At 40.9% G+C, this 24642-nt stretch overlaps 1 protein-coding gene across 1 annotated transcript in view; it reads left to right on the top strand.

Annotated features, from left to right (window-relative positions):
* The first annotated feature begins 333 nt into the window (after positions 1-333).
* The window catches only part of Larp4 (La ribonucleoprotein 4), a 53706-nt gene continuing 29397 nt past the window's right edge, over positions 334-24642 (top strand). Inside the window, 3 exon segments of the mRNA XM_038341667.2 lie at positions 334-466; positions 20802-20940; positions 21968-22123. Of these exon segments, the coding sequence (XP_038197595.1) occupies positions 449-466; positions 20802-20940; positions 21968-22123 (313 nt within the window). The 5' untranslated portion in view covers positions 334-448.

Consider the following 24642-nt stretch of genomic DNA (forward strand, 5'->3'; position numbering starts at 1 on the left):
ACCTAGACTCTCAACTCCGACAACTGCGCGATCTTTAGGGGTGCGGCGGTCACCTAGCTGAGAAAAGGAAAAACAAGTCGGTGAGAGCTTCCACAACCCGCGGCCCGAAACGGTGAGGCCTGCACAGCGTGCGCCCACGCCACACGAGCGAGACGCTATTGCTGACGCCGCCCGAGGAGGGCGAGCCACCGCAAAGCACGCAGCGGGGGGAGGGGGTGGGGAGGGATCCTCTCCCGGAAGCAGTTTGTCTGTAGAACCGGAAACAGTTGTTTTTCAAGGGAGGCGGGACCGGGCGGGTCAGGGCGCAGCGGCTGACGGCGGGGGAGGAGCCGGTCCACTGCCGGGTGGAGGGGCAAGGCGAGTGTCCTTATCCTAGCGATTGGGGCCCGGGCCTGGGAGCCAGTTGGAGTCGCGGCAGCGTGAGCGATCGGGCCGAGCGGAAGCAGACATGTTGCTCTTCGTGGAGGTGAGTGGCTTCGGTCGTCCGGCCTGGCTCTGAGAGGAGCCGAAGTGTCGGGGGCGCGGGCCGGTCCCACCGCCATGTGACTTGCCAGGCCGTACACGCCGCGGAGCCCGCCGAGAGGCTGACACAGCACCTGGGCCGTGCAGGCCTGCAGCCCCGCCGTGCGCTCCGCACACTGCAGCGAGCCGTGGGGGTCGGCGCCCGTGCTGGCGGCGGCGGGGCAGGGAGGTGGCGCGGCGGGGGCTCAGCTGAGGTGGCGTGAGGCGCGGAGGGCGAGGGAGCCGAGTGTCCCATATGGAGCTCCCGGCGGCGGCGGCGAACGGGCGGGGGCGGGGGGCGGAGTCTGCGGAGAAAGGGCGATCAGGTGGGCGCGTTCGGGGGCCCGGAGGCCTCGCGCGGCGGCCGGGACGGCTGGGCAACGTGTGGGACCGCGGGAGGGACGCGGCGGCGCGCGGGGGTCCTGGCTTGCGTCTGGTTCATTTGGGGAGGGGCGTGTTCTTAAAAGAGAACGGAAAGACCCCCACCCTCCAACCCCGACCCCCAAGCTTTACCTTTTAAAACTCTGTCCGGGCTGGGTAATTGGGTCTGGAACGTTCTGTGGGTGAAAGCGACTTAGTTTGAACGGCGAAGCCCGACAGGGGTCGGCAGCCTTGAAAGGCACCGCTCTGACCTTTTGTAAAAGTTACTCGTGCTGCGGCTGCGTTCTGCGGGTTGATCCCGCGAACCTATTAAAAGCAATTTACACGGGAAATTACAAGAGCGGAGAAAACGTAGGGAAAAGCTGAGTTTTTGTGGTGGTGTTGAATCAGTGGAATTACTTTGTTTCATTGGACCGTCTACCGTCCGCCTATTTGAGTTTTCAAGGTAGTGATTACCTGGCTTAAATAATGAAGTGTAATTTCTCTCATTTCTGTCCTGTTGTGTTCAGTGAACATCAGCTGACTGCCTGGCAAATGCTTTGAGTAGATTCCAGATCATATTGTTCTTACATTGTGAAAACGTCAATCCAGCAAAGTGCAACTTTGCAACTTGGCATTTGTTAACTATGCCCATAAAAAGAATCTTTTCAGGAGGGCAGGAATCACAGGTTGTATAATGGTCTTGGAAGCTGGGGCTACTTATCGGGGGAAGGGTGTTCTGAGGTGGCGGGTAAATCTTATTCCCTCATAGTCTGGCATAAAAGAAATAAGCAGTTTTATTTATTTTTACTTTCATTGTGTACATTTGTTGTACATGGTACTGTGTTACATAAGGATATTGTAACACAGACATGTGTATTGTATATTAGGCAAATTCCTATTCGCTCCTTTTTTTCTCTGCTATTCTACCTTTTACATTCCCTGAAAGTTTATGTAGCTGATAAGCTTGGGATCCATAAATTAAACGTTGAATACACTTAGTGTATGTTTTAATTTGGATATTTGAAGCAAAACACTAACAGTTTTGACTGCTCTATTTTTTCTTTTAAATTTAAAATCCACCTTGTTTAAATTTAAAATTCTTTAGAATTTTAAAACCCGCCTTGTTTTCCTTTAACAGAATAAGAAATCAGGTTTTTTGTAATCTGGGATAATTTGTTTTAGAAATTACTGTGCTGTGCAAATATTGCAAGGTTTTTGTTTGTTTTGTTTTGTGTTTGGTTTTTCAAGACTGTTTCTCAGTGTAGTCCTGGCTGTCCTGTCACTTGCTGTCTGACCAGGCTGACCTTGAACTCAGAGGTCTGCCTGCCTCTGCCTTCTGAGTGCTGGGATTAAAGACTTGCACCACCAGCACCCAGCTATGTTGCAGGCCTTAAGGAGAGAAAGGAAGAGACAGCAAACTAGACAAGATTGTGAAGTTCGTTTTGTCTATATAATTTCCAAAATAAATTGAGAGTTTCAAGTTGATTTGACTTTATTAAAATGTGAAATTTACTAGTAGGTATGTTCTTTAGTGTTTTTGCCAGACTCTCTCCTGTCTCTTAAAACAACATTGCAATGTTTTTACAGTTGAGGGAACAAGTTGAGAGGTTAAAAGAAATTAGCAGCCGAGCGGTGGTGGCGCACACCTTTAATCCCAGTACTCAGGAGGCAGAGGCAGGCAGATCTCTTTGAGTTCGAGGCCAGCCTGGTCTACAAGAGGTAGTTCCAGGACAGGCTCCAAAAGCTACAGAGAAACCCTGTCTCAAAACAAAAAATAACAAAACAAAACAAAAACTTAGTAAATGCTAAGCAATAGAAATAATATAGATCCAAGTCGAACTAACCAGCCATAATTTCCCAGTATAGACATAGTATATGCCTCTGCCTCCCAAAGTGCTGGGATTAAAGGTGTGTACCTCTACACATGGCTCAGGTAATGAATATTGAGGCTGTATTATTACTGTGTTTTTCACTAAACAGCTATTTAAAGTTAATATCCCCATTAGTCATTTCTTTGGCTCAGTTTATCTTTTTTTCTCTTGCAGTTTATTGAAAATTAGTGTTCTGAAATATTCAGGACTTAATATGTGGTACTAAAACCAGTCAGAAACAAGACATTGGTTATTTGACATTAAAAAAAACACTGTATTGATTCTTAGGTGATTGAGGATGTGTAAAACCCAAGGTCTTGAACACTGCAGGAATAAGCTGTACTACTGATACCCAGCACCTAGTATTGATTCTCATAACCTCATGATACAGAAATTCTCAACAAGGGACCAAAGCTCAGTTCTCACTGGACTGCAGTTAGTAAAGAATTGAAAATTCTAGGGGGCTGGAGAGGTGGCTCAGAGGTTAAGAGCATTGTCTGCTCTTCCAAAGATCCTGAGTTCAATTCCCAGCAACCACATGGTGGCTCACAACCATTTGTAATGTGTCTGGTGCCCTCTTCTGGCCTGCAGCCATACATGGAAGGAATGCTGTATACATAATAAATAAATACTAAAAAAAGAATTGAAAATTCTAAGTCATAGTTGAAGTAATGGGGTCTTTTCCTGTCTCCAAGAGAAATCACGTCTTTATATTTTATTTCAAATTTTGTAGGTAATTTGAAGCATTTATACTCATTATTCCTTGATATGTTAAAATTATTTAGTTTGTTAATAAAATCTATTTGTTGGCTGAGTGGTGGTGGCCTACAACTTTAATCCCAGCACTTGAGAGGCAGAGGCAGGCAGATTTCTGAATTCCAGGACAGCTAGGGCTACATGGAGAAACTCTGTCTTGAAAAACAAACCAAAAAATCCCTTATTTTCCTACTAAATATAGTACAATTTTAGATACATTTAAATATACAATTTTAAGATGTTTTGATAACTACTGTTCAGTATAATTGGCTTGCTCTGTAATTTTACATAAATGTATGTGTGTATGTACATACGCATATATTTGTCTGGTTTTTTCTTTTTTTTTGGTTTTTGGTTTTTCGAGATGGTGTAGCTTTGAATCCTGTCTTGAACTCACTCTGTAGATTAGACTGGCCTCGAACTCACAGAGATCCACCTGCCTCTGCTCCCGAGTGCTGGGAATAAAGGTGTGCACTACCACTGCCTGGCTATATTTGTTTTTTTGAGACAGGGTTTCTCTTCGTGTAGCCCTGGCTGTTCTGGAACTCTCTCCATATAACAGGCTGGCCTTGAAAGCATTGATCCACCTGAAGGTGTACACCAACTCTCTCTCTCCTCCCTCTCTCTCTCCTTCTCTCTCTCCCTCTCTCTCTCTCTCCCTCTCTCTCTCTCTACCTCCCTCCTCTCTCTCTCTCCTCTCTCCCCTCTCTCTCCCTCTCTCTCTCTCCTCTCTCTCCCCCCCCCCCCCCTCACAGTAAACTGGTCAATAGTGACACTTCTTTAATCCCAGCACTCAGGAGGCAGAGGCCAGAAAGCTTGAGGCCAGCCTGATCTACACAGAGCCTCTTCTCTGAATTCTAGGATGTTTGCTCTACACCCCTTAACTTCTCTATCCTGATGAGATTGATGATTGACCCCAAGACCCTGTGGATATTAGCCAAGCACTCTACCACTTGGTATCCCAGCCCTTGACTTTTTTTTTAAAAAAGACAGGCAAAACTGGGCGGTGGTGGTCCATGCCTTTAATCTCTGCACTCTGGAGGCAGAGGCAGGAGGATCTCTGATCTGTCTCAAAAAACAAAACAAAAAAAAAAGATAGGCAAATATTTCAAAGATTTTGCTTTATTATACAGCCCTGACTGGTCTGGAACTTACTCTGCCTACCTCTGCCTCCCAGCACTGGGATTGAAGGCGTGTACCACCACCGCTTGGCTGATTGTAGCATTTAAATTTTATATTATTAGCATTATATGCTGTGATAGGGAATGCGTTTAATCACTGCATGTCAGCAGGTGGATCTCTGTGACTTTGATGCCAGCATGTTCTGCATAGTGAGTACCAGGACAGCCAGGCCTACATAGACCCTTTTTCAAATATGAAATAAAATAAGGTGTGGAATAACTTTATTTTATGCTAATTAAAGGTGATCTTATGCCTTTTGCCTCAAATACAGTTCTCAGTTTTTTGTTTTTGTTTTTTAAATCTTACTGGTTTTTTTGAGACAGGGTTTCTTTGTAGCCTGTCCTGGAACTTGCTCTATAGACCAGGCTGACCTCAAACTCACAGAGATCCACCTGGCTCTGCCTCCCAAGTGCTGGGATTAAAGGCGTGTGCCACCACTGCCTGGCTTTCAATTTTTTTACTTTTTTAGTTAGTGTTGTTAGATATCATAGAAAATCAATCTGTGTGTACATATTTGTAGGTTTTTTTAACCTCCTATGTCTTCTTTTGTATATATTGAATATGTGGATATGTGCATGCTTTGGAGGTCAAGATGAATGTTGGATGTCTTCCTCAATTGCTTTTCACTAATTTTTTGAGACAGGTTTCTTACTAAACTTGTAGCTCACCAATTTGATTATGTTGACTGGCCAGCCAGCTCCTGGTGTCTTCCCTAGAATTGCCCCCCCCCTCAACATTTATCTGTGTGTTTGTGTATATACATGTACTCTTCCTTTTTTGTGTCATGATACACCTGTAGAGGCTAGAGGACAGCTTGCAGGAGACATTCCTATTCCATCATATGTGTTCTGGGGATCCATCAAAGGTCACCATGTTTAATGGCAAACAGTTTACCTACTAAGTCCTCTCACCAGCCCCCCCCCCCCTTTTTTTTCTTTTGAAATACAGTCTCATTCACTATGATGCAGTTTTGATGGCCTGGAACTTGTCTAGACCAGGGTGAATTTTTTTAAATACTTATTTTATTTATTATGTATACAATATTCTGTCTGTATGTATGCCTGCTGGCCAGAAGAGAGCACCAGACCTCATTACAGATGGTTGTGAGCCACCATGTGGTTGCTGGGAATTGAACTCAGAACCTTTGGAAGAGCAGGTAATGCTCTTAACCTCTGAGCCATCTCTCCAGCCCAACCAGAGTGAATTTGAATTCACAGATCCTTCTGCCTCTGCTTCCAGTGTTGGATTTAGGAGCATGGACTACCATGCTATCAGATTTTGTTTATTTACTTTTGCAAGCAGGGTCTTTGTAGTCCTGGCTCTCCTGGAACACACTCTGTAGACCAGGCTGGCTTTGAATTCTACCTGCCTCAGCCTCCTGAGAGGTCTCTCTCTCTCTTTTTTAAATGTAGGTGCTAGAGATAGGTCTCAAGTTTTAATGCTTCCATGGAAAAGCACTCCACTGACTGAACTGTTTTCCCAGCCCTATTATTATTATTATTATTATTATTTTTTATTTTATTTTTTTTTTGAGACAGGGTTTCTCTGTAGTTTTTGATGCCTGTCCTGGAACTAGCTCTTGTAGACCAGGCTGGCCTCGAACTCAGAGAGATCTGCTTGCCTCTGCCTCCCGAGTGCTGGGATTAAAGGCATGTGCCTTTACTGCCTGGCCCAACTCTCATATTTTTTTTTTAAAAAGAATGATTTGGAGGAAGAAAGTGTATGAGCACTTTGTAAATATTTTTAGTCTTCATTTTTTCTTGTATGGACCATTAAACCTGAGCTTTTATATGGTGAACAGCATTCAAGCACTAAGCATCCCCAGCCTCTTTAAATTGTGTAAATTTTACCAAGAAAAGTTATGAGTAAATGAATAGCTTTTGTTTTTGAACAGTTGTGGGTTTTTTTTTTTAGCATTTATTAGAAACAAATATGCCTTTAGAAACTCAATACAAATATTGCTACACAGAGTGGCCTGGTTTTTCAGAGGATCCAGGTTTGATTCCCAGTACCTACATAATATAGCCATCTATAACTCTAGTCCCAGGGGGTCCAGGGCCCTTTTCTGGCCTGTGTGTACTACATGCACATCATGCACAGATATATGTACAGGCTAAGCTCCCATAGGAATAAAAGGTTAATTGGAATTTTTAAAGAAGGGTACAAAAGTGTTTTTTGGAGCTGCAGATTCTAGTTTGTAAAAAGCAAGTTACTGAAAATACCGATACTAGTCATTTTAGATTTGTTTGGGCTGTCTGCTTCCTCCATATTTCTTCCCAGTTAATGAAAGTAATTGTTGATACTAGATAAACATTTCAAATCTGTAATTTTGGTTTTCTGCCTTGGATCTAAAGCAAGATTTTGTTGTAGTTGAAATGTAGTCTAACTCTGAGTTGCTGCGGCATATGCGGTTGAGGATGTTGAGAAACTTGTTAATCCAGGTATTGTTATAAAAAGGACTTCTTTACATATTCTTAATTGAAAATGGAAAATGACTCTGCTTTGACATTTATTATACTTGTAATTTGGGATTTACTTAATTTTTGTTTTCTGTAAAAATATGAAGCATTTTCTCAATCTTGAAAGCATAAGTGTTGTGTTGTGCCCTGTTACTTTCTATAAAGATTTGAGAATCTTTGCTTGTAATGTTAGCAGATGACGAACTCAACCTCAGTAAAACTCCTGAGCCTCAAGTTCCTATGTGTAATTTGTTCCTATCTTCTGACATGGTTATGTTTATGATGCTTCCGTTTTAAATCATATACATTCTGGTAGCAGGTTAATATGTGGTACATATATAGCTGTAATATGGTGTGAGATGTTGATTGATATAAGTACATAAGTAAATTGTTGACACTGAAATATGTAGGGTTTTAAGTATTTGTTTATGTATTTACTTGACACGGTCTCATTGTAGCTCAGACTAGCCTCTCTAACTTGCTGTATAACAGAGGTCAGTGATGTGGGAGAGTCTTCTGTTTTTTTTTTTTTTTCGAGACAGGGTTTCTCTGTGGCTTTGGAGCCTGTCCTGGAACTAGCTCTGTAGACTAGGTTGGTCTCGAACTCACAGAGATCCGCCTGCCTCTGCCTCCCGAGTGCTGGGATTAAAGGCGTGCGCCACCATCGCCCGGCTTGGGAGAGTCTTCTGTTTGTGTTGATTTCATTGGTTAATAAAAAAACTGCCTTGGCCCATTTAATAGGCCAGCCCTTAGGTGGGTGGAGTAGAAAGAACAGGAAAAAGGAAGTGAGGCAGATGGCTCAGACAGTCGCCATGCTTCTCCTCTCCAAGACAGACACAGGTTAAGATCTCTCCTGGTAAGTGACCACCTCGTGGTGCTACACAGATTACAAAATATGGGTTAAAGGAAGGTATGAGAATTAACCAATAAGAGGCTGAAACTAGTGGGCCAGGCAGTGTTTAAAAGAATACAGTTTCCGTTGTAATTATTTTGGGTAAAGTTAGCCGGCCCGCTGTTCCTTCTACAGAGTGGCGCCCAATGTGGTAACTAAATCCACTTAAAAACCTGAGAGGGCTTTAAAAAACGGGAGAGAGAGTTTAACAAAGATTTTTTGCTGTTTGTTGCTGGCGTGCCGCAGAGAAATTTTCCTGACTCGGCAGCCGTACCGGGGCGGTTTTAAAACGCAGCTTCCTGTGCTGTGCCACCGAAGCGAACTCTGGCTTTAAAGCATTTCAATGGCTTTTATGGGACTGGATGTTTGTGTGCCCACTCAGGATCGGAAAGAAAGTACTCTGAAACCATGCCAATGGCTCACTGCTCCCTGCCTGCACCTAGGCAGATGGCTGAATCAGGCTTAGGCAAGCGGGAGAGAATGGCGGATTCCTGCCACCATACAGAGAGATATTTCCAGGCTGCATGGTGCTCTGCGCATCAGATTTGGCTGTAACTTGGATGAAAAGAGTTTCTGTGCTGCACGCTCAGTCTCAGAATTAAACTGCTGAGTGCGGCTCCAATGCGGACTGCTGTGTGCTTGGAACTGTGTGTGGCTCAGGGACACCAAATGACTGAGGCTGGAGCGGCTCTGGCTCTGCTCCGCCATGCTGAACTGTGCTGCTCTCAGGCAGGATCTATTGTAATTACCATGATAACAGCGCAGTTAAGGTTTAGACTGGGCAGGACCTCTAAATTGTGCGACTTAAGTTTTTAAGAAGTGCTTAGCATTTTAAGAAGTGCTCCTGGACAGTAAATAATTACAGATCCACAATAGGCGGATTCAGACATTAAATGGGTCGCAGTGTTGATGAGTATACATAGGATTGGAAGAGAGAAGAAAAAGAATATAGAAAATAAAGTTAATTGCCTTAAAAAGGGTTAAGTCTTTAAAGAGACAGAGTACAGATAGTTATAGATTAAAAGAAGTAAAGAAAAGCCACATAAAAATGGAAAATTCATCAGAGAGTCTGGATTCTTTGTATTGTGTTTTTCTTTAAAATTGTTTGACTTGTAAAGGAGCTAAGTACAGAGAGGACATTTCATTATATGGGCTGCCAAGCTAAACCAGAATGGATATTACAAGGGTATGACTTCAGAATTTGGATTAAGGTTATGAATGCTTGGAGAGGGTCTTCTTTTGTTTTCACAGAGGATACACCCTGTGGATTGCTTAGATCCAATATGGTATGATAGACCCACGCCTTCCTGAAAGGTTGCTGTGAACACCCTCAAAAAAATTACTTCGCGGGGGCTGGAGAAGATGGCTCAAGGGTAAGAGCATTGTCTGCCCTTCCAAAGGTCCTGAGTCAATTCCCAGCACCACATGGTGCTCACAACCATCTGTAATGGGGGTCTGGTGCCCTCTTCTGGCCTGTAGGGCATATACACACAGAAATTTATACATAATAAATAGGTAAATATTTAAAAAAATTACTTCGCTCAACTGCCGACTGAGGGGAAATGATGTGGGAGAGTCTTCTGTTTGTGTTGATTTCATTGGTTAATAAAGAAACTGCCTTGGCTCATTTAATAGGCCAGCCCTTAGGTGGATGGAGTAGACAGAACAGGAAAAAGGAAGTGAGGCAGATGGCTCAGACAGTCGCTATGCTTCTCCTCTCCAAGACAGACACAGGTTAAGATCTCTCCTGGTAAGCAACCACCTCATGGTGCTACACAGATTACTAAATATGGGTTAAAGGAAGATATGAGTATTAACCAATAAGAGGCTGAAACTAATGGGCCAGGCAGTGTTTAAAAGAATACAGTTTCCGTGTAATTATTTTGGGTAAAGCTAGCCGGGTGGTGGGACACAGCCCGCTGTTCCTTCTACAGGTTAGCCTTGAACTCCGGATCCTAGTTTTTAGTTGCTGGGATTGGCATCTTGCATTCAGGAAACTTTTTTGCGTTGCTCAGGCCAGCCTTGAACTCATTTTGTAGCCCAGGCTAGCTTCATAGTGTCTTGGAAAAAAAATAGATTTATACTACCAACTGACCAAGGGTTGTAGCTCATGCTTACCTGTCATGTATAAATCCCTTCAGTCAACTACATTCAACTGCATTCAATCTCTGGTATTGCCAATTTCTTTTTCTTAGTAAAGAATATCCTTTTGTTGGGTATCTATAACTTCTAGAGCAAAAATGAAGATTATTGTGTTGTTAAAATACACATTTAGATGAAAGAGTCAAAAGAATACAAATAAAAAACACCTGAAGATAGCAGTCTTTGGGGCACCCAGGAGGCAGAGGCAAGTGGATCAGTTGATGTGAGGCCCTTCAATATCCATCACTATGCAAAAAAAGGCAGGTGGTTGATACACACTAGCTACTTGAGAATGAGAGGCTTGTCTGAACCTAGGCAATCAAGAGCATCCTGGGCAACATAATGAAACTTTCTCAAAACAAAACAAGTAAAAACTGGACCTTTGACCAGACAGATAAACTGTGCTTAGATTTAGTTACTTTCTAGTTTTGTGCCTTTGGGCAAGTTATTTAACCCTTGCTTCTTGGTTTTGTATTTTGTAAGTTGAGGATTTTACTAATAATATATAAAACCTATGACAAAGTTGTTAAGAGGAATGACAAGGTAAAACATTTAAAATTAAAGGATTATGGGAGCTCTTGCTGCCTTAGAATATGTACGAAAGATATTCTCATGTTCATTCTCATTTGAAAGTAACAAAAAGTTCGCTAACTTCACATTAGATTAAAAGTACATTTTCTGGTTGGAGAGACAGCTCAGTAGAGAAGAGCACTGGCTGCTCTTTCAGAGAACCTGCATTCAGTTCCCGCACCCATGTGGTAACTTAAGTTCCAGGAGATCAAGCACACCTTGTCCTCTTTGGGCCCTGCACATATATGGTACACAGGCATGCATGAAGAGAAAACATTCATACATAACTATATACTCAGCCATGATCCTTGAAGATCTGTGTTCTGACTATTCATAAACTCTCCAAGGTGTTAGAGGACAGTAATCCACAGTCACTGCCACTGTGGTGGAGTTCACAGAATAATTTCAAAATTTTAAATTACAATAAGCATTTTGTCATAGAAATTACATACTATTAGGAAAATTACTGTGACTGTTATTCTTTCCTTTAACTGAAATTCATCTGTGCCTTTCTTTTTGGTTTTTTGAGACAGGGTTTCTTTGTAGGTTTTGGAGCCTGTCCTGGAACTAGCTCTTGTAGTTCAGGTTGGCCTCAAACTCACAGATCCACCTGCCTCTGCCACCTGAGTACTGGGATTAAAGGCATGTGCCACCTCTGCCCGGCTTCACCTTGCTTTTGGGATGGAAAAGATCTAAATTAACGTTTGCCTTGGGGACCCTGGTTCTTACTGATCATTATTCATTTAGGGTTAAAACTGGGGTCAGAGGTCATTTGATTGGAGAGGAGATTTATCATTTTCCTATGCCTTTTAGGCAGCATCCATTTTTATTGGTTTAAGAGTCCACTTTCCAAGTCGGGTGGTGTTGGTGCCTTTAATCCCAGAATTTAGGAGGCAGAGACACGTGAATTTCTGAGTTCGAGGCCAGCCTGGTCTACAAGAGCTAGTTCCAGGACAGCTAGGCTAGGGCAACAGAGAGAAACCCTGTTTCGAAAAACAAACAACAACAAAAAGAATGTACTTTCCAGACTAATTACCAAGGTTTAAATACTGGCTTTTTTTTTTTTAACTACTAGGTGTACAACCCTGGGCATTGGGCAGATTAGTTTAGTATAAGGTAGTTTTCTGCTGAAAAATCTGTAAAATGTTGATTATATTTAACTGGAGTTGTTATAAAGGTGAGCTCTTTTGTCAATATTATTAATTATTCTTTGAATGAATGAAGAAGCTCCATCCTTTTTTGAGGTAGAGTTTCATCTTGTAGTCCTAGCTGGTATGGAACTTACTGTGTAGACCAGGCTGGTCTTGTCTTCAGAGATCTGCCTACTTCTGCTTTGGGAGTGCTAGCTTATGGGTGTGCTAGACCGGATTCCCACTTTAATTTTTATTTTCTATTTTTTTCATAAAATACGTTAAGAATCTTCTGAAAATCTGGGTGTGGTGGTGCATACCTTTAATCACAGTACTTGGGAGGCAGAAGCAGGCAGATCTCTGAGTTTGATAACAGCCAGGATTATACAGAAACCCTCAACCAAAAAAATACTCCATAGTCATAGTTGAGGAATTGGCATGCGTTTTTTGGGTTTTTTTTCTTTTCTTTTTTTTCTATTCTTGGAGCTAATCGTGTTTTTCTTTTTTCAAATTTATTTTACATCTTTAAGTATTTTGTTTGCATGTATGTGTGGGTTGTGTTCATGCCTGGTTTCTTTGGAGGTCAGAAGAGGTTATCAAGTCTCCTGGAATTGGAGTTACAGATGGTTGTGATCTACCTTGTGGGTGCCAGGAAAAAAACCAGGGTTCTCTGCAAAAATAAGTGGCCTCAGAAGCTGAGACATCTGTAGCCTCTGGCTTTTTTTTTTTTTTTTTTTTTTTTTTTTTTTTTGGTTTTTCGAGACAGGGTTTCTCTGTGGCTTTGAAGCCTGTCCTGGAACTAGCTCTTGTAGACCAGGCTGGTCTCGAACTCACAGAGATCCGCCTGCCTCTGCCTCCCGAGTGCTGGGATTAAAGGCGTGCGCTACCACCGCCCGGCTTCTCTGGCTTTTTTAAAATATTTATTTATTATGTATACAATATTCTGTCTGTGTGTCTGCTTGCAGGCCAGAAGAGGGCATCAGATCTCATTACAGATGGTTGTGCGCCACCATGTGGTTGCTGGGAATTGAACTCAGGACCTTTGGAAGATCAGGCAGTGATCTTAACTGCTGAGCCATCTCTCCAGCCCATGGTTTTGTTTTTGTCACATTGTCTTTTACAGCTCAGGCTGGCCCTCGGAGTCCTAAAGATTGAACTTTTGATCCTCTTCCTATGTGCTGGGATATCAGCTGTATACCTGTGTCTGGCCTTAAATTTTCTTTTCCCCATAATTACTTAAAATTTAATGGTCCTATTGATCTTGGAAGTATGAAAACTTAACCTACCTGGTAAAGGAAATGTGACTCTCTGATGGAGGACTCTCATTTGTTAATAAAGAAACTGCCTTGGCCCATCTGATAGGCCAGCCCTTAGGTGGGTGGAGTAGACAGAACAGAATGCTGGGAAGAAGGGAAGTTAGTATGCCTCTCCTTTCTGGGTCAGACGCGATGGAGCCATCCACCAGGTCAGTCATGCTGAATCTTTCCTGGTAAGACACCACTCGTGGTGTTACACAGATATGGGTTAGTCAAGATGTGAGTAAGAGGCTGAAACTAATGGGCCAGGCAGTGTTGAAATGAATACAGTTTGTGTGTTGTTATTTCGGGGCATAAGCTAGCCAGGTGGCCGGGAGCCAGGCGGGATGAAAAGCAGGCCTGCTCGCAGCTCCTCACTACAACTCTCCTTGTTGCTGGGGTGGTAGTGGGATGAGAGAGATTTTTGAGGCAGAATAAAACAAAACAAAACCATGGATATCCTGTCTATTGTGGGGTAAATAAATTTAACCAATTATATATTTGATTTCTTTTCTAAAATATTTACTTGTTTGCTTGTGTATGTGTGTTTGGAGACAGAGGAACAGATGGGTTTCTCTGTGTAGCCCTGGCTGTCCTATACCAGACTGGTGTGGAATTTAAGAGATCTGCCTGTCTTTGCCTCCTAAGTGATGGATTTAAAGGTTTGACCACCACCTTCCAGCTGATCCCCCCCCCTCACTCTCGCTCTCTCTCTCTTGCTCTCTCATTGGGACTCCTGTTTCTAATAATAAATATGGAAGTAAAACAAAAGGTTGCATGTTACATATTTAATGATAATTCCCCCATTATTTCTTAAAAATATTTATTTATTTGTTTGTTTGTTTATTATGTATGCGATACTCTGTCTGTATGCCTGCAGGCCAGAAGAGGCCTCAGACCTCATTACAGATGGTTGTGAGCCACCATGTGGTTGCTGGGAATCGAACTCAGGACCTTTGGAAGAGCAGGCAATGCTCCTAACCTCTGAGCCATCTCTCCAGCCCCCTTTTGTTACTTTTTGCCTTAAAAGTGGTGTCTCTTAGAATAAGATACTCATTTTAAGAAGAATTAGAAGCTCCCCCCTTTTTTCCTTTCTTATCCAGCAAGGATTTTGCACAAAATTCTACAAAAATCATGGCTGCTCTTGGATTCTCTGGGAATGAGATACATTGATTTAAAATGGTTGTGATTGGCCGGTTGGTGGTGGCACACAATTTTAATGAGGCAGAGGCAGGTGGATATCTGTGGTCTGTAAGTTTGAGGCCAGCTTGGCCTACAGAGTGAGTTTCAGGACAGCCAGGGCTATACAGAGAAACCCAGTCTCAAAAAAAAAGTAATAGGCAGGGGAAATAAGAGGAATAAATTCATATCTGACTTTTAGGGTTATTTTTGTATGGTAATTATACTGACACAGCTACTGTATGTTGGCAATAGTTGGTAACACTTTCAGTATCTACTCTGACTGGTTAGTTTGTTAATACATTATGCAACTGTGTAGCCTCAGTGACTTCTATAGGATTTGTATTGATCTTTTGGATTTTTGAGACAGGCTCTTTCTCTGTAGCCCAGACTGACATGGAACTCAAAGCTACTTTGGGGGGGGGGGTGAAGTACAGTCTTTCTGTGTAGCCCAGGCTAGCCTTAAATTCCTAATCTCAATCTGCTGAGTTCTGAGAATATTTATACAGAGATTACAGGAGAATAGCAGTTTAGCTGTTTGATAATTGCCTATTCTATACAGTTACCAAGCTGTATAGGATGCAAGACTTTATTAAACCTTAGTCGGACCCAAGAGATGGCTTGGAGGTTAAGAGCACTGACTGCTCTTCCAGAGGTTCTGGCTTCAATTCCCAGCAGCCACATGGTTGTTGACAGCTACCTGTAATGAGATCTGGGGCCCTCTTCTGGTGTGCAAGCAAACAGAACACTGCATACTCAATCAATCAATCAATCAATCGGGAAAAAAATCCTTAGGTTGAATCAAACTTGTTTATCTAGAACTTGTTTATCTATACTTTTTTTGGGAGGTCAAGGCAGGATTTTTTGAATTTGAAGATTACTTCTCCTACATATTCTGTCTCAAAAAAGAAGGGAGGTGACACTATCCTAGTGTCATGGCATATGCCCATAAATGCCAGCACTTTGGATGGAGATAGGATAGTGAGAAGTTCAGGGTCATCCTCAGTTACATAGTGAGTTTGAGGCCAGCCTGAACTTAATGAGATCTTTTCTCCGAATCATCGGCAACAACAAAGTATACATACATACATACATACATACATACATACATACATATATTAAAAAAAGGTGTGATTTTGGGGGGGCTGTGATTAAGAGCACTGGCTGCTAGGCCTCTGGTTCAATTCCTAGCACCCATGTGGCAGCTCACAACTATCTGTAACCCCAGTTCCAGGGGATCCAATACCTTTATACGGACATACATGCAGGCAAAAACATCAATGCACATGAAATAAAAATAGTTTTTGAAAAGTGTGATTTTAATATAAACTAAACTAACATCTGACTAGGATTACAGCTGTGTGCCACCACACCTGGCTTTCCATATATGTTTTTGGTTGGAAAGTAATCTTGCCACACATTTTCTATAAATGTATGTTAATAGATGAGTATTTGTAACTTTGTTTTTGCCAGTATCTATACATTTTTAAATGTCACATTTATATACCATAAATAAATATAATTTAAAATAAGTGAAATTTTACTTGTCAACCTAAATAATAAAAGTAACATTAAGTTTTGGAAAATGTAGAAAAGCACAACAATGAAATAAAAGGCACTATTGCCTAGGGGTAGTGTTTAGTTATTTTTGATCTCTACAAGTTTTTCTTGTACATGTGTGTTGTTTTCATACAGTTGAAATACATAGAAAGAGAGTTTCATACATAGAAAGAGAGTTGCTTTCTTCTTTATAAAGGTTTTCATGAACATTTTCCTTAATCACTTAATAATTCCTCCCACTTGTGGATCTGTATAGGTGGTCTTGTGTGCTTTATGCGTAGTTTCATCTGGTACTAACGGCTTGCATAAACATGGGGTAAACAACAAATTGACATTGTTAAAGTGTATTCAGAGTTCATAGTCTGGTTTTAAGGCTTGGGTATTCTAATATGTATGAACTAGGGTTATTGTATGAGTAAATATGGTTAATGTTTCCATAAAAACCATGATGAACATCCTTTTGTCACGTTTTTCAATACTTGTTCTTTTGTTTGCTTAGTAAATCAATTAAGTATAATTTCTTGACCAATGAATGTGTACATGTAAGTCTTTTTTGACCAGTATTGCCAGTTCTGTAGAGAAGTTGTGTAAATAATGGGAGTGAACTGGATTGTTTGTAATGAGTCTTTCAAATAACATGGAGACTTCTTATTAATTATGAAAGCTTGGCTTTACTTTAGGCTCGTTCCTAACTAAATTAACGAATTATCTTTTGGGGGCAAGGGTTGAGACAGGGTTTTTCTGTGTAGCTTCGGAACCTGTCCTGGAACTCACTGTGTAGACCAGACTGTCCTCAAACTCAAACTACCTGCCTCTGCTGCGGTTAAAGGTGTGCGCCACCACTGCCTGACTTTTTCTGCCTTTTTTTCTTTCTTTTTTTGAGACCCATTGCCTAAATATCAGGCATATGTACTCAGTAAACGATTATGTTTCTGATAGAATAAAGTACATTTAACAAAACAGAACAAAGGTGCTCAAGAAATGTATAAAGCATAAACAGATTTTTATTTTATTGCATGGGTGGGTATTTAGCATCCATGTATGTCTGTGCCTGGTACAGACAGAGGCCAAAAGAGGGCATTCGATCTTCTGGAGCTATATATAGTACAGACGGTTGTGAGCTGCCATCTCAGTACTGGGAATTGAACCTGGGTCCTCTGGAAAAGTCAGTGTTAACCTGAGTTGTCTCTCCAGCCTCCATAATGTGATAAAAGTGCCTTATGATTTTAGTGATGTAAAACCTAAAATTACATAATTATTTAATAACAATAGTGTTTTTTTCTGCATACTTCTCAAATGTCAGAATTGCTCTTTAATTTAAAAAAAAATATTGTATTCTTCTGGGAAAATTTAGAACTGGATTCTTTACTGTTACGGTTTATTCTCACAGTTAATGTAGAATCATATTATCCCTGGTGTGATGTGTTGAAGTTATGGAATGTTTATGATGTCATGAGGGTTCTCCTTCCTCAGTGACTAAGCAGTGTTGTCTTGAACAAGTGGCTCTGGTCTCTTTGGGCATTTCTGTCAAGAGCTGGCTGTAAAGCAAGGCTACTCAATGTACTCAGCCCATCAGAGCACTCTCTTCTGCTTCTCCATGTGATACTTAGGAGTGTTGAGTCACTAAGAAAGTAGCTGTACCAGTACTTACCTGTATAAGTTGATAAAACTTGGGCTACCCTTAGTATTTGTTGATCCTTGGTGGCCTAGTGCTTTGTGCTCAGAAGCAGAATTAGAATCAAAAAGTGATAGTTCTTAGAGAAAAGGGAAACTGCCGATTTTTAGCCTTGATTCGTATGGGAAAGGCCTTCAATAATTCTAACCCCAGTCTCTCCCAACTCCCATGGAATATGACTAAAATTCACTACCCTATTGTTTCCCAAAAACCCTAGATTGAGAATGTAAGGTAGCGAGCATGGCCTACATCTTAACACTTAAGAGATGGAGGTGGGGGAGGGGGATCTTGGGAGGAGAGAGAGGGAATGAATGAATGAATGAATATGAATGAGAATGATAATTTAAGGTTCACGGTGCACCTGGAAAAGGAAAATAAATTTTCTTTATAAGAGTCCATTTAAGCACCAGGCAGGGGGTGGCGCACACCTTTAATTCCAGCATTCAGGAGGCAGAGGCAGGTGGATCCCTCTGACTTTGAGGTCAGCCTGATCTACAAGAGCTAGTTCCAAACAGGCTCCAAAGCTACAGAGAAACCCTGTCTCGAAAAAGCCTAAATAAATAAATACATAAATAGAGAAAATACTATTTTACCCCAAACTATTTGAAAAGATAATGAAATTTTAATTCACATATCTAAAATGTTTCTAAAAGCAATGCTTTTAGTTATTTATAGGAATTTTCAGAACACCTAAGTAATGTCAGATTTCTAAGTCTGAATGATTCACTCAGTGGAAATTCTCTTCTAAGTCAAAACCAAAGGTCTGCTCGGTGTAGGGCTCTGGATCCCTGGAACTGGAGCTAAAAGAGGTTGTGGACTCCTTATGCGGGTGCTGGGAACAAAACCAGGTCCTCTGCAAAAATAGTAGGCACTCTCATCTGCGGAATCTCTCCAGCTCTCTTTGAATTTTAAAATTATTTATTTACTGTATGTATATGCACAGAGATCAGAGGATAATACTCAAGAGTTGTTTCTCTCTCAATCGTGTGTGCCCTGGGAATCAAACTCGGGTTTCTTAGTGGCAAATGCCTTTATCTGCTAAACTGTCTTACCAAACCCTTCACTTAAAAATCTCCCCCCCCCCTTTCTTTCTCTCTCTCATATGTATGTATTTCTAAGAGGCCTGTCTGTCTTTCCTGAATTGAGTCATGAATTTATCCCATACTCTTCTAAAAAAATCAATCTTTTACTTGAGTTTCTCCCAGTAATCTTCAATGGAATATTGTTTTGTTACACTCTACTGTTTGCCATATATATTTCTTTTTCTGTTTGTTTTTCTTTGTTTTTTAAGATAGCGTTTCTGGCTGTCCTGGAACTCACCATGTAGACCAGGCTGGCTTCAAATTAAAAGAGATCCACTTGCCTCTGCCTCCTGAAAGCTGGGATTAAGTGTGTGCCACCACCACCTGGCTTATATTTCTTAACTGCTTTCTTTTATCAACTGAAAAGGTTATAGGAGCAAGCAAAATAGCTTAGGAGGTAAATGACTTGCCATGCCTGACAACTCGGTTGTGATCCCTAGAACGTGCATAAAAGAGAACTGACAAAGTTGCCCTTTGACTTTCACACACACACACACACACCATGGCATATATGAACACACACTTCCACACACATACTAATAGTAATACATTTGATTTTTTTTAAGTTTTGAAACTAAATCTGGAGGGAGATGGATCAGGTATACTGTGTGCCGTGTCTAAGATCATCATATTTTAAGAACAAGTACTTCAGTACTCCCCATCACTCTGCCATTAGTTACTTGTTGGTTAGTGATTGTTAATTTAGTTACAGAACAATTTTTGATAGCAGAACTACAAAGAACTTGTGCTAGCCTAAGTCTCCTCAACAATATTGATATTTAAAACTTGCTGGTGTCAATGTTATGGGGGGTGCAATTACTGTTTAAATACGGAATCTTTTTGTTGTTTCAAGATAAGGCCTTCTCTGTGTAGTCCTGGCTGGCATGAAACTCAGAGATCTGCCTGTCTCAGTGCTTTCTGGCACTGGGCCCTGAAAAGTGGTTTGTCTTTCATTGATTCTACACAATTCTTAAAAATAATCTCTTTACATTTTGCTCCTCTGCTTCATTACTTCTTTCTGGAACTTCAATACAACATACATACACCTTCGCATCTGTGCACCATCTGTTCCATGTATCAAACTTTTTAAAAAAAAAAATCTGTCCTTTTTTTCCTCCAACCCTGAAAAGGGACCTTACTATTTAGTCCTGACTGACCTAAACTTCAAAAATACACCGGTATCTGTTTTCTGAATTTTGAAATTACCAGCATGTACCACCACGCCAGGCTTTGCATTCTAAGCAATTATCTTCTTTCAGTTCACTAAGTTTTTTCTAAGACGCTCCCCAACTAATAAGTTATAAGTCTCTAAGTCCCTTTTTGTCATTTTATTTTATTTTGTGGAAAAAAATGCGAATTATAAAAAAAGGGAATTATGCTTAAATGGACTGTGTGTGTGTGTGTGTGTGTGTGTGTGTGTTTCGAGACAGCGTTTCACTGTAGTTATCAAGCCTGTCCTGCCTCTGCCTCCTGAGTGCTGGGATTAAAGGTGTGCGCCACCACTGCCAGGCCTCAATTTATTTTAAAAATAAAATTTTGTATGTTATTTTGAGATAGTTTCATGTAGCTCAACATGACCTCAAACTTAATAGACGTCAGTCTTGAACTTCTGATCTTCTTGCCTTTACCAAGTGTGGGAGTATAGACCTATGCCTCCCCTGCTCAGGCAGTATTTTAAAGAGTGTTTAAAAAAGATCAGGCATAGTAGTACATGAGTTTAATGCCAAACTCAGGAGGCAGATCTTTGTGAGTCCTAAGGCCAGCCTGGGCTACACAGTGCGACCCTATCTTCACAAGAAAAATATTTTGTAGAGGTGTGTATTTTTTATTACATGGGTAGCCATATTTCACACAGAAATCAGAAATTCTTATCTCAGATCAATTATTTTTAAAAGTTTTATTTTCACATGGATCAGAAACTAGTGTTTGGCTGGGTGTAATCCTGATGCTCAGGAAGTAGACAAAGACTGATGGCAACGGGAGCTGTGCAGAGACCCTGAGTAGGGAGCACACAGACCTAATAATTAGGTACTCTTTGTCTGTTAGCATTGCTGTTTTTATCTTATTTTGCTTTGTTTTATTTTCAAATTTAAGTAATTAAAAAGCCCTTGATCTCAATTTACACAGATCATTTGATTGTTTAGCAGGTGACATCAAAAGGCACTGGTTTAAATCCTAATGCCAAAGTATGGCAAGAAATTCCTTCTGGAAATCCAGATGGCACTCCTGTAACGGAAAGCACTTGGCATGAAACTGCAGCCACATCTGGATCTCATCCTGAGGGTGAGTCTTAAATATTTATTGGAAAAATTAAATTTTGGTTAAATGTATGATTAAATTAGCTCAAACAACTTTGAGATAGCCTTTGATTATTTTCTGTGTTGATTAACATTTTTGTGCTGAACAAAATTTATAAGAAAAATCAACTTTAATGAAGAAAGATTTATTTTGACTCATGAGGTTCAGTTGATAGTAACTTGGTCCTATCACTTTGGGCATTTTGAGTCTCTTGGTGAAACAGAGTTGCTGATCACTGGACCCGCAAACAAAGAACCCGAAAGAAAAGTGCTTAGGACCTGCCACCACAAAGCTCTTCTTACCTTCAGTTAGGCTCCACCTCTTAGGGTGCCATCATTTCCTAAGAGCTGCTAAGATTTTCAGCTCAGATTAATACAAATGATGGAGTGAGTCACGGTTTATCCAAATATTGCTACACTGGGTGCCAAGCTTTTATCTCAAGCACTTGGTTGCACTTTTCAGGTCCAAAGATTTGATGAATTTATTTGTGAATGCTTCTGAGTCAGCATCTAGCCCATTTTATAGCCCATGTTCTTAATAAGTTCTGATAAGATTTGCTTGGGTCTGTCATCATCAGATGTGTTGACTCACTGGTGTTGGGCAGTTAACCTGGCATGCTTATTTCCCTCATCTGCAGAACAGAAAGAACGGAAAGTGATAACCCATCATAGTGTCTGATGCTTCCAGGAAAGTAAGCAAAGGAATTAGACCAGCAGCTGGATACAGTCAAAACTTGTCTGTCTTCAGAAATAACTTTTTTGGAGCCTGTCTTGGAACTTGCTCTGTAGACCAGACTGGCCTCAAACTCACAGAGATCCGCCTTTCTCTGCCTACCAAGTGCTGAGATTAAAGGCATGCACCACCACCATCCAGCTCAGAAATAACTCTTGCCCATGGGGAAATTTTCTCCAGCTGGTACGGTTCCTTGAAATTGTTTTTAGAGGATGACTTAGTCACTGAAGGTGGGTTTAAATAATTCCTGTTTACTTTTAATACTGTTTCTTAAAAACAGGTAATCCAGAACTTTCAGAAGATATGTGCAAAGAGTATGAAGTCATGTATTCTCCCGCTTGTGAAACTACAGGAAATACTACAGACATTGAAGAGTCAGCTGATGGAATGATTTTAGGACCAGAAGATCTGAGTTACCAAATATATGATGTTTCTGGTAACCTTTATTTATTTCTAAAATGAGAATTTTATCCTTAGCTCTGTTCATATCATTGCTTTGATAAACATGATATTGATCAATTTGTTTTCTTTTTTGAAAAGAAGCGTATGTCAAACAACTTTTAGGTGATTATTAAAAATACTGTTGGCTAGTACCCAGACATAAAATTTGTAGAGGAAGTCTTTGCAGAGACCTGTTAAAGAAAAGCGTGAGATTAAAGATAACAGGAGAAAGTAATTAAAAGAGATCCAAATTTCAAAAGTTATGAGTTTCTCAATTTATTAGTTGATCATTGCAGTTTTATCAGTTTTTCTATCACTTTTGTCAGCATGAAATTTATTTTAAAATAAGTATTGTATTTCAGAGATTAATTTTAAGAAAAAAGTATATATTAAACAGTGGTGATGCTTTAATCCCAGCACATTGGAGGCAGAGGCAGGTGGATCTCCGAGTTTAAGGCCTACCTAGTCTATAGAGCAAGTTCTAGAACAGCCAGGTCCACTCAGAACAACCCTGTCGGGTGGGGGGAGGGATACATAGTTCTAGATGGCAGGGGTAGCACTCACTCCTAATCCATGCACTTGGGAGTCAGAGGCAACTGGATTGAGAGTTTGAAGCTCGTTTAGGCATAATATGGAGTCTGTCTTTAGTGTCAGCAACAGACTTCTGTGATTCTGTTTGCAGTGGTTTTTTGTTTTCGTTTTTGTTTTTTTCCATATTGATCCAATCAGGAGGTAGTAGTCAATATGATTTAAAGGGGTTGCAAAAATATTCTTAACTGCTGACCCATCTCTGTAGCCATAAAAATGGAGGAAATTTAAAAGGAACTGAACTATAGATTGTATTTATTTAACTTTATTTTTCTAAAGGGTCTTTTGGAAAAATAATTGTAATAGGCATATCTCTTTCTGCTTCAAATAACCCTGTGATTTAGAACAAAATCTATAAGTAATTGTCTTCAGTTATTCCACTTTCCTTGAGGCTGTGTCATATGACGTATATAGCCCTGGCTGGCCTAGAACTTGCTAAGTTGTCCAAGCTGGCTTCAAACTCAGATCTGCCTGTTTCCAAAGTACTGGTATTGAAGTGTCCAGTACCATTCCTGGCTTTAATTAACCTTTTAAATACTTAGAATTGTTTGTGTGTCTGGTGTGAGCTTGTGACTACTAGTGTGCCCCCTGATACTGAGGTTATAGGGACAGGCTGCCATGCTTAACTTTTTACTTGGGTGCTTAGAATCTCAGTTCAGTTCCTCATGCTAGCTCCTACCTAGTGTGCATATCCATTCTCAGGATAGATTTCTAAGTCGTTTGACTTATAAGGTCATTTCTGAGATGTTGGGTTGCTATTCCTGTATGAAAATTTAAAGTGATAAGTCCATAGGCTGGAGAGATGACTAAGTGGTTAAGAGCACTGGTTGCTCTACATTCTTCAAACACCTGTGAGGCAGCTCACTCCAGTCTGTAACTCAGTTCCAGAGGATCCAGTGTGCTGCAGGGACCAGGCAGGTACATGGTGGCCCACAAACAAAATTAATTAATTAATTAATTATTAAGAGTAAATTAACAAAAAAAGTGATATCTCCTTTCAACTTATGGTCATATTATAGTTAACAGTTGGCTACTTTGAATATAGGCTTGATAAATGGTGTAGTGCAACTAGTTTGAATGTGCTTCCTGTAAATGACATTGAAAATTGAGTAAATTGGTTATTCACTTAGCATTTGGAGAGGTGACTTTTATATAACAGATTGCATATACAGGTGAAAAAGCTCATGGAGTATTGGTGCTTTGCCACACTAAGTTCAGTTCCCAGGACCCACATGTATAGGTAGATGGAAAGAACCAACCCAACAAAGTTCTCCTCTGGTTGCCATATGCACGCCTACACACATTTTCTTAAACACACACTATTAATTTTTTTCTTTAATAATGTGTATATATTTGTGCCTGTGGGGACCATAGGTTGCATCTCCCTGGAGTTTGTGAGTCTCTCATCTTGGGTGCTGGGAACCAAACTTGGGTCATTTACAAAAATTAGTTAGTACTCTTTTTAACTGTTGAGTTACCTCTCCAGCCCACAATAATTTTTTCAAAAACAAGATTCCACAGGAGCTGGAGAGAGATGACTCACTCGTTGATTAATAGCACTCTTCCAGGGGACCTGGGTTTGATTCCCAGCACCCACATGGCTACTCACAAACCATCCATAACTCCAGTTCTATGGGATCTGATGTCCTCTTTTGTCCTCCAGTGGCGTTGGGCATGAATGTGATACAGAGGGATACATGTAGACAGAACACTCATAAAATAATAATGTAAAAAACCGTTTAGATTACATGTATTACTGGGGCAGTGGTGGTGTGCTCATTTAATCCCACACTCGGGAGGCAGGGGCAGGAGGATCTCTGAGTTTAAGGGTGGCCTGGTCTACAAAGCGAGTTCCAGTGTAGCTAGAGCTGTTGCACAGAGAAACGGTCTCAAAAGAGGAAAGAAAGAAGGAGGGAGGGAGGGAGG

The sequence above is a fragment of the Arvicola amphibius genome, chromosome 9 (genome assembly GCF_903992535.2).
Source record: "Arvicola amphibius chromosome 9, mArvAmp1.2, whole genome shotgun sequence".
Taxonomy (NCBI): domain Eukaryota; kingdom Metazoa; phylum Chordata; class Mammalia; order Rodentia; family Cricetidae; genus Arvicola; species Arvicola amphibius.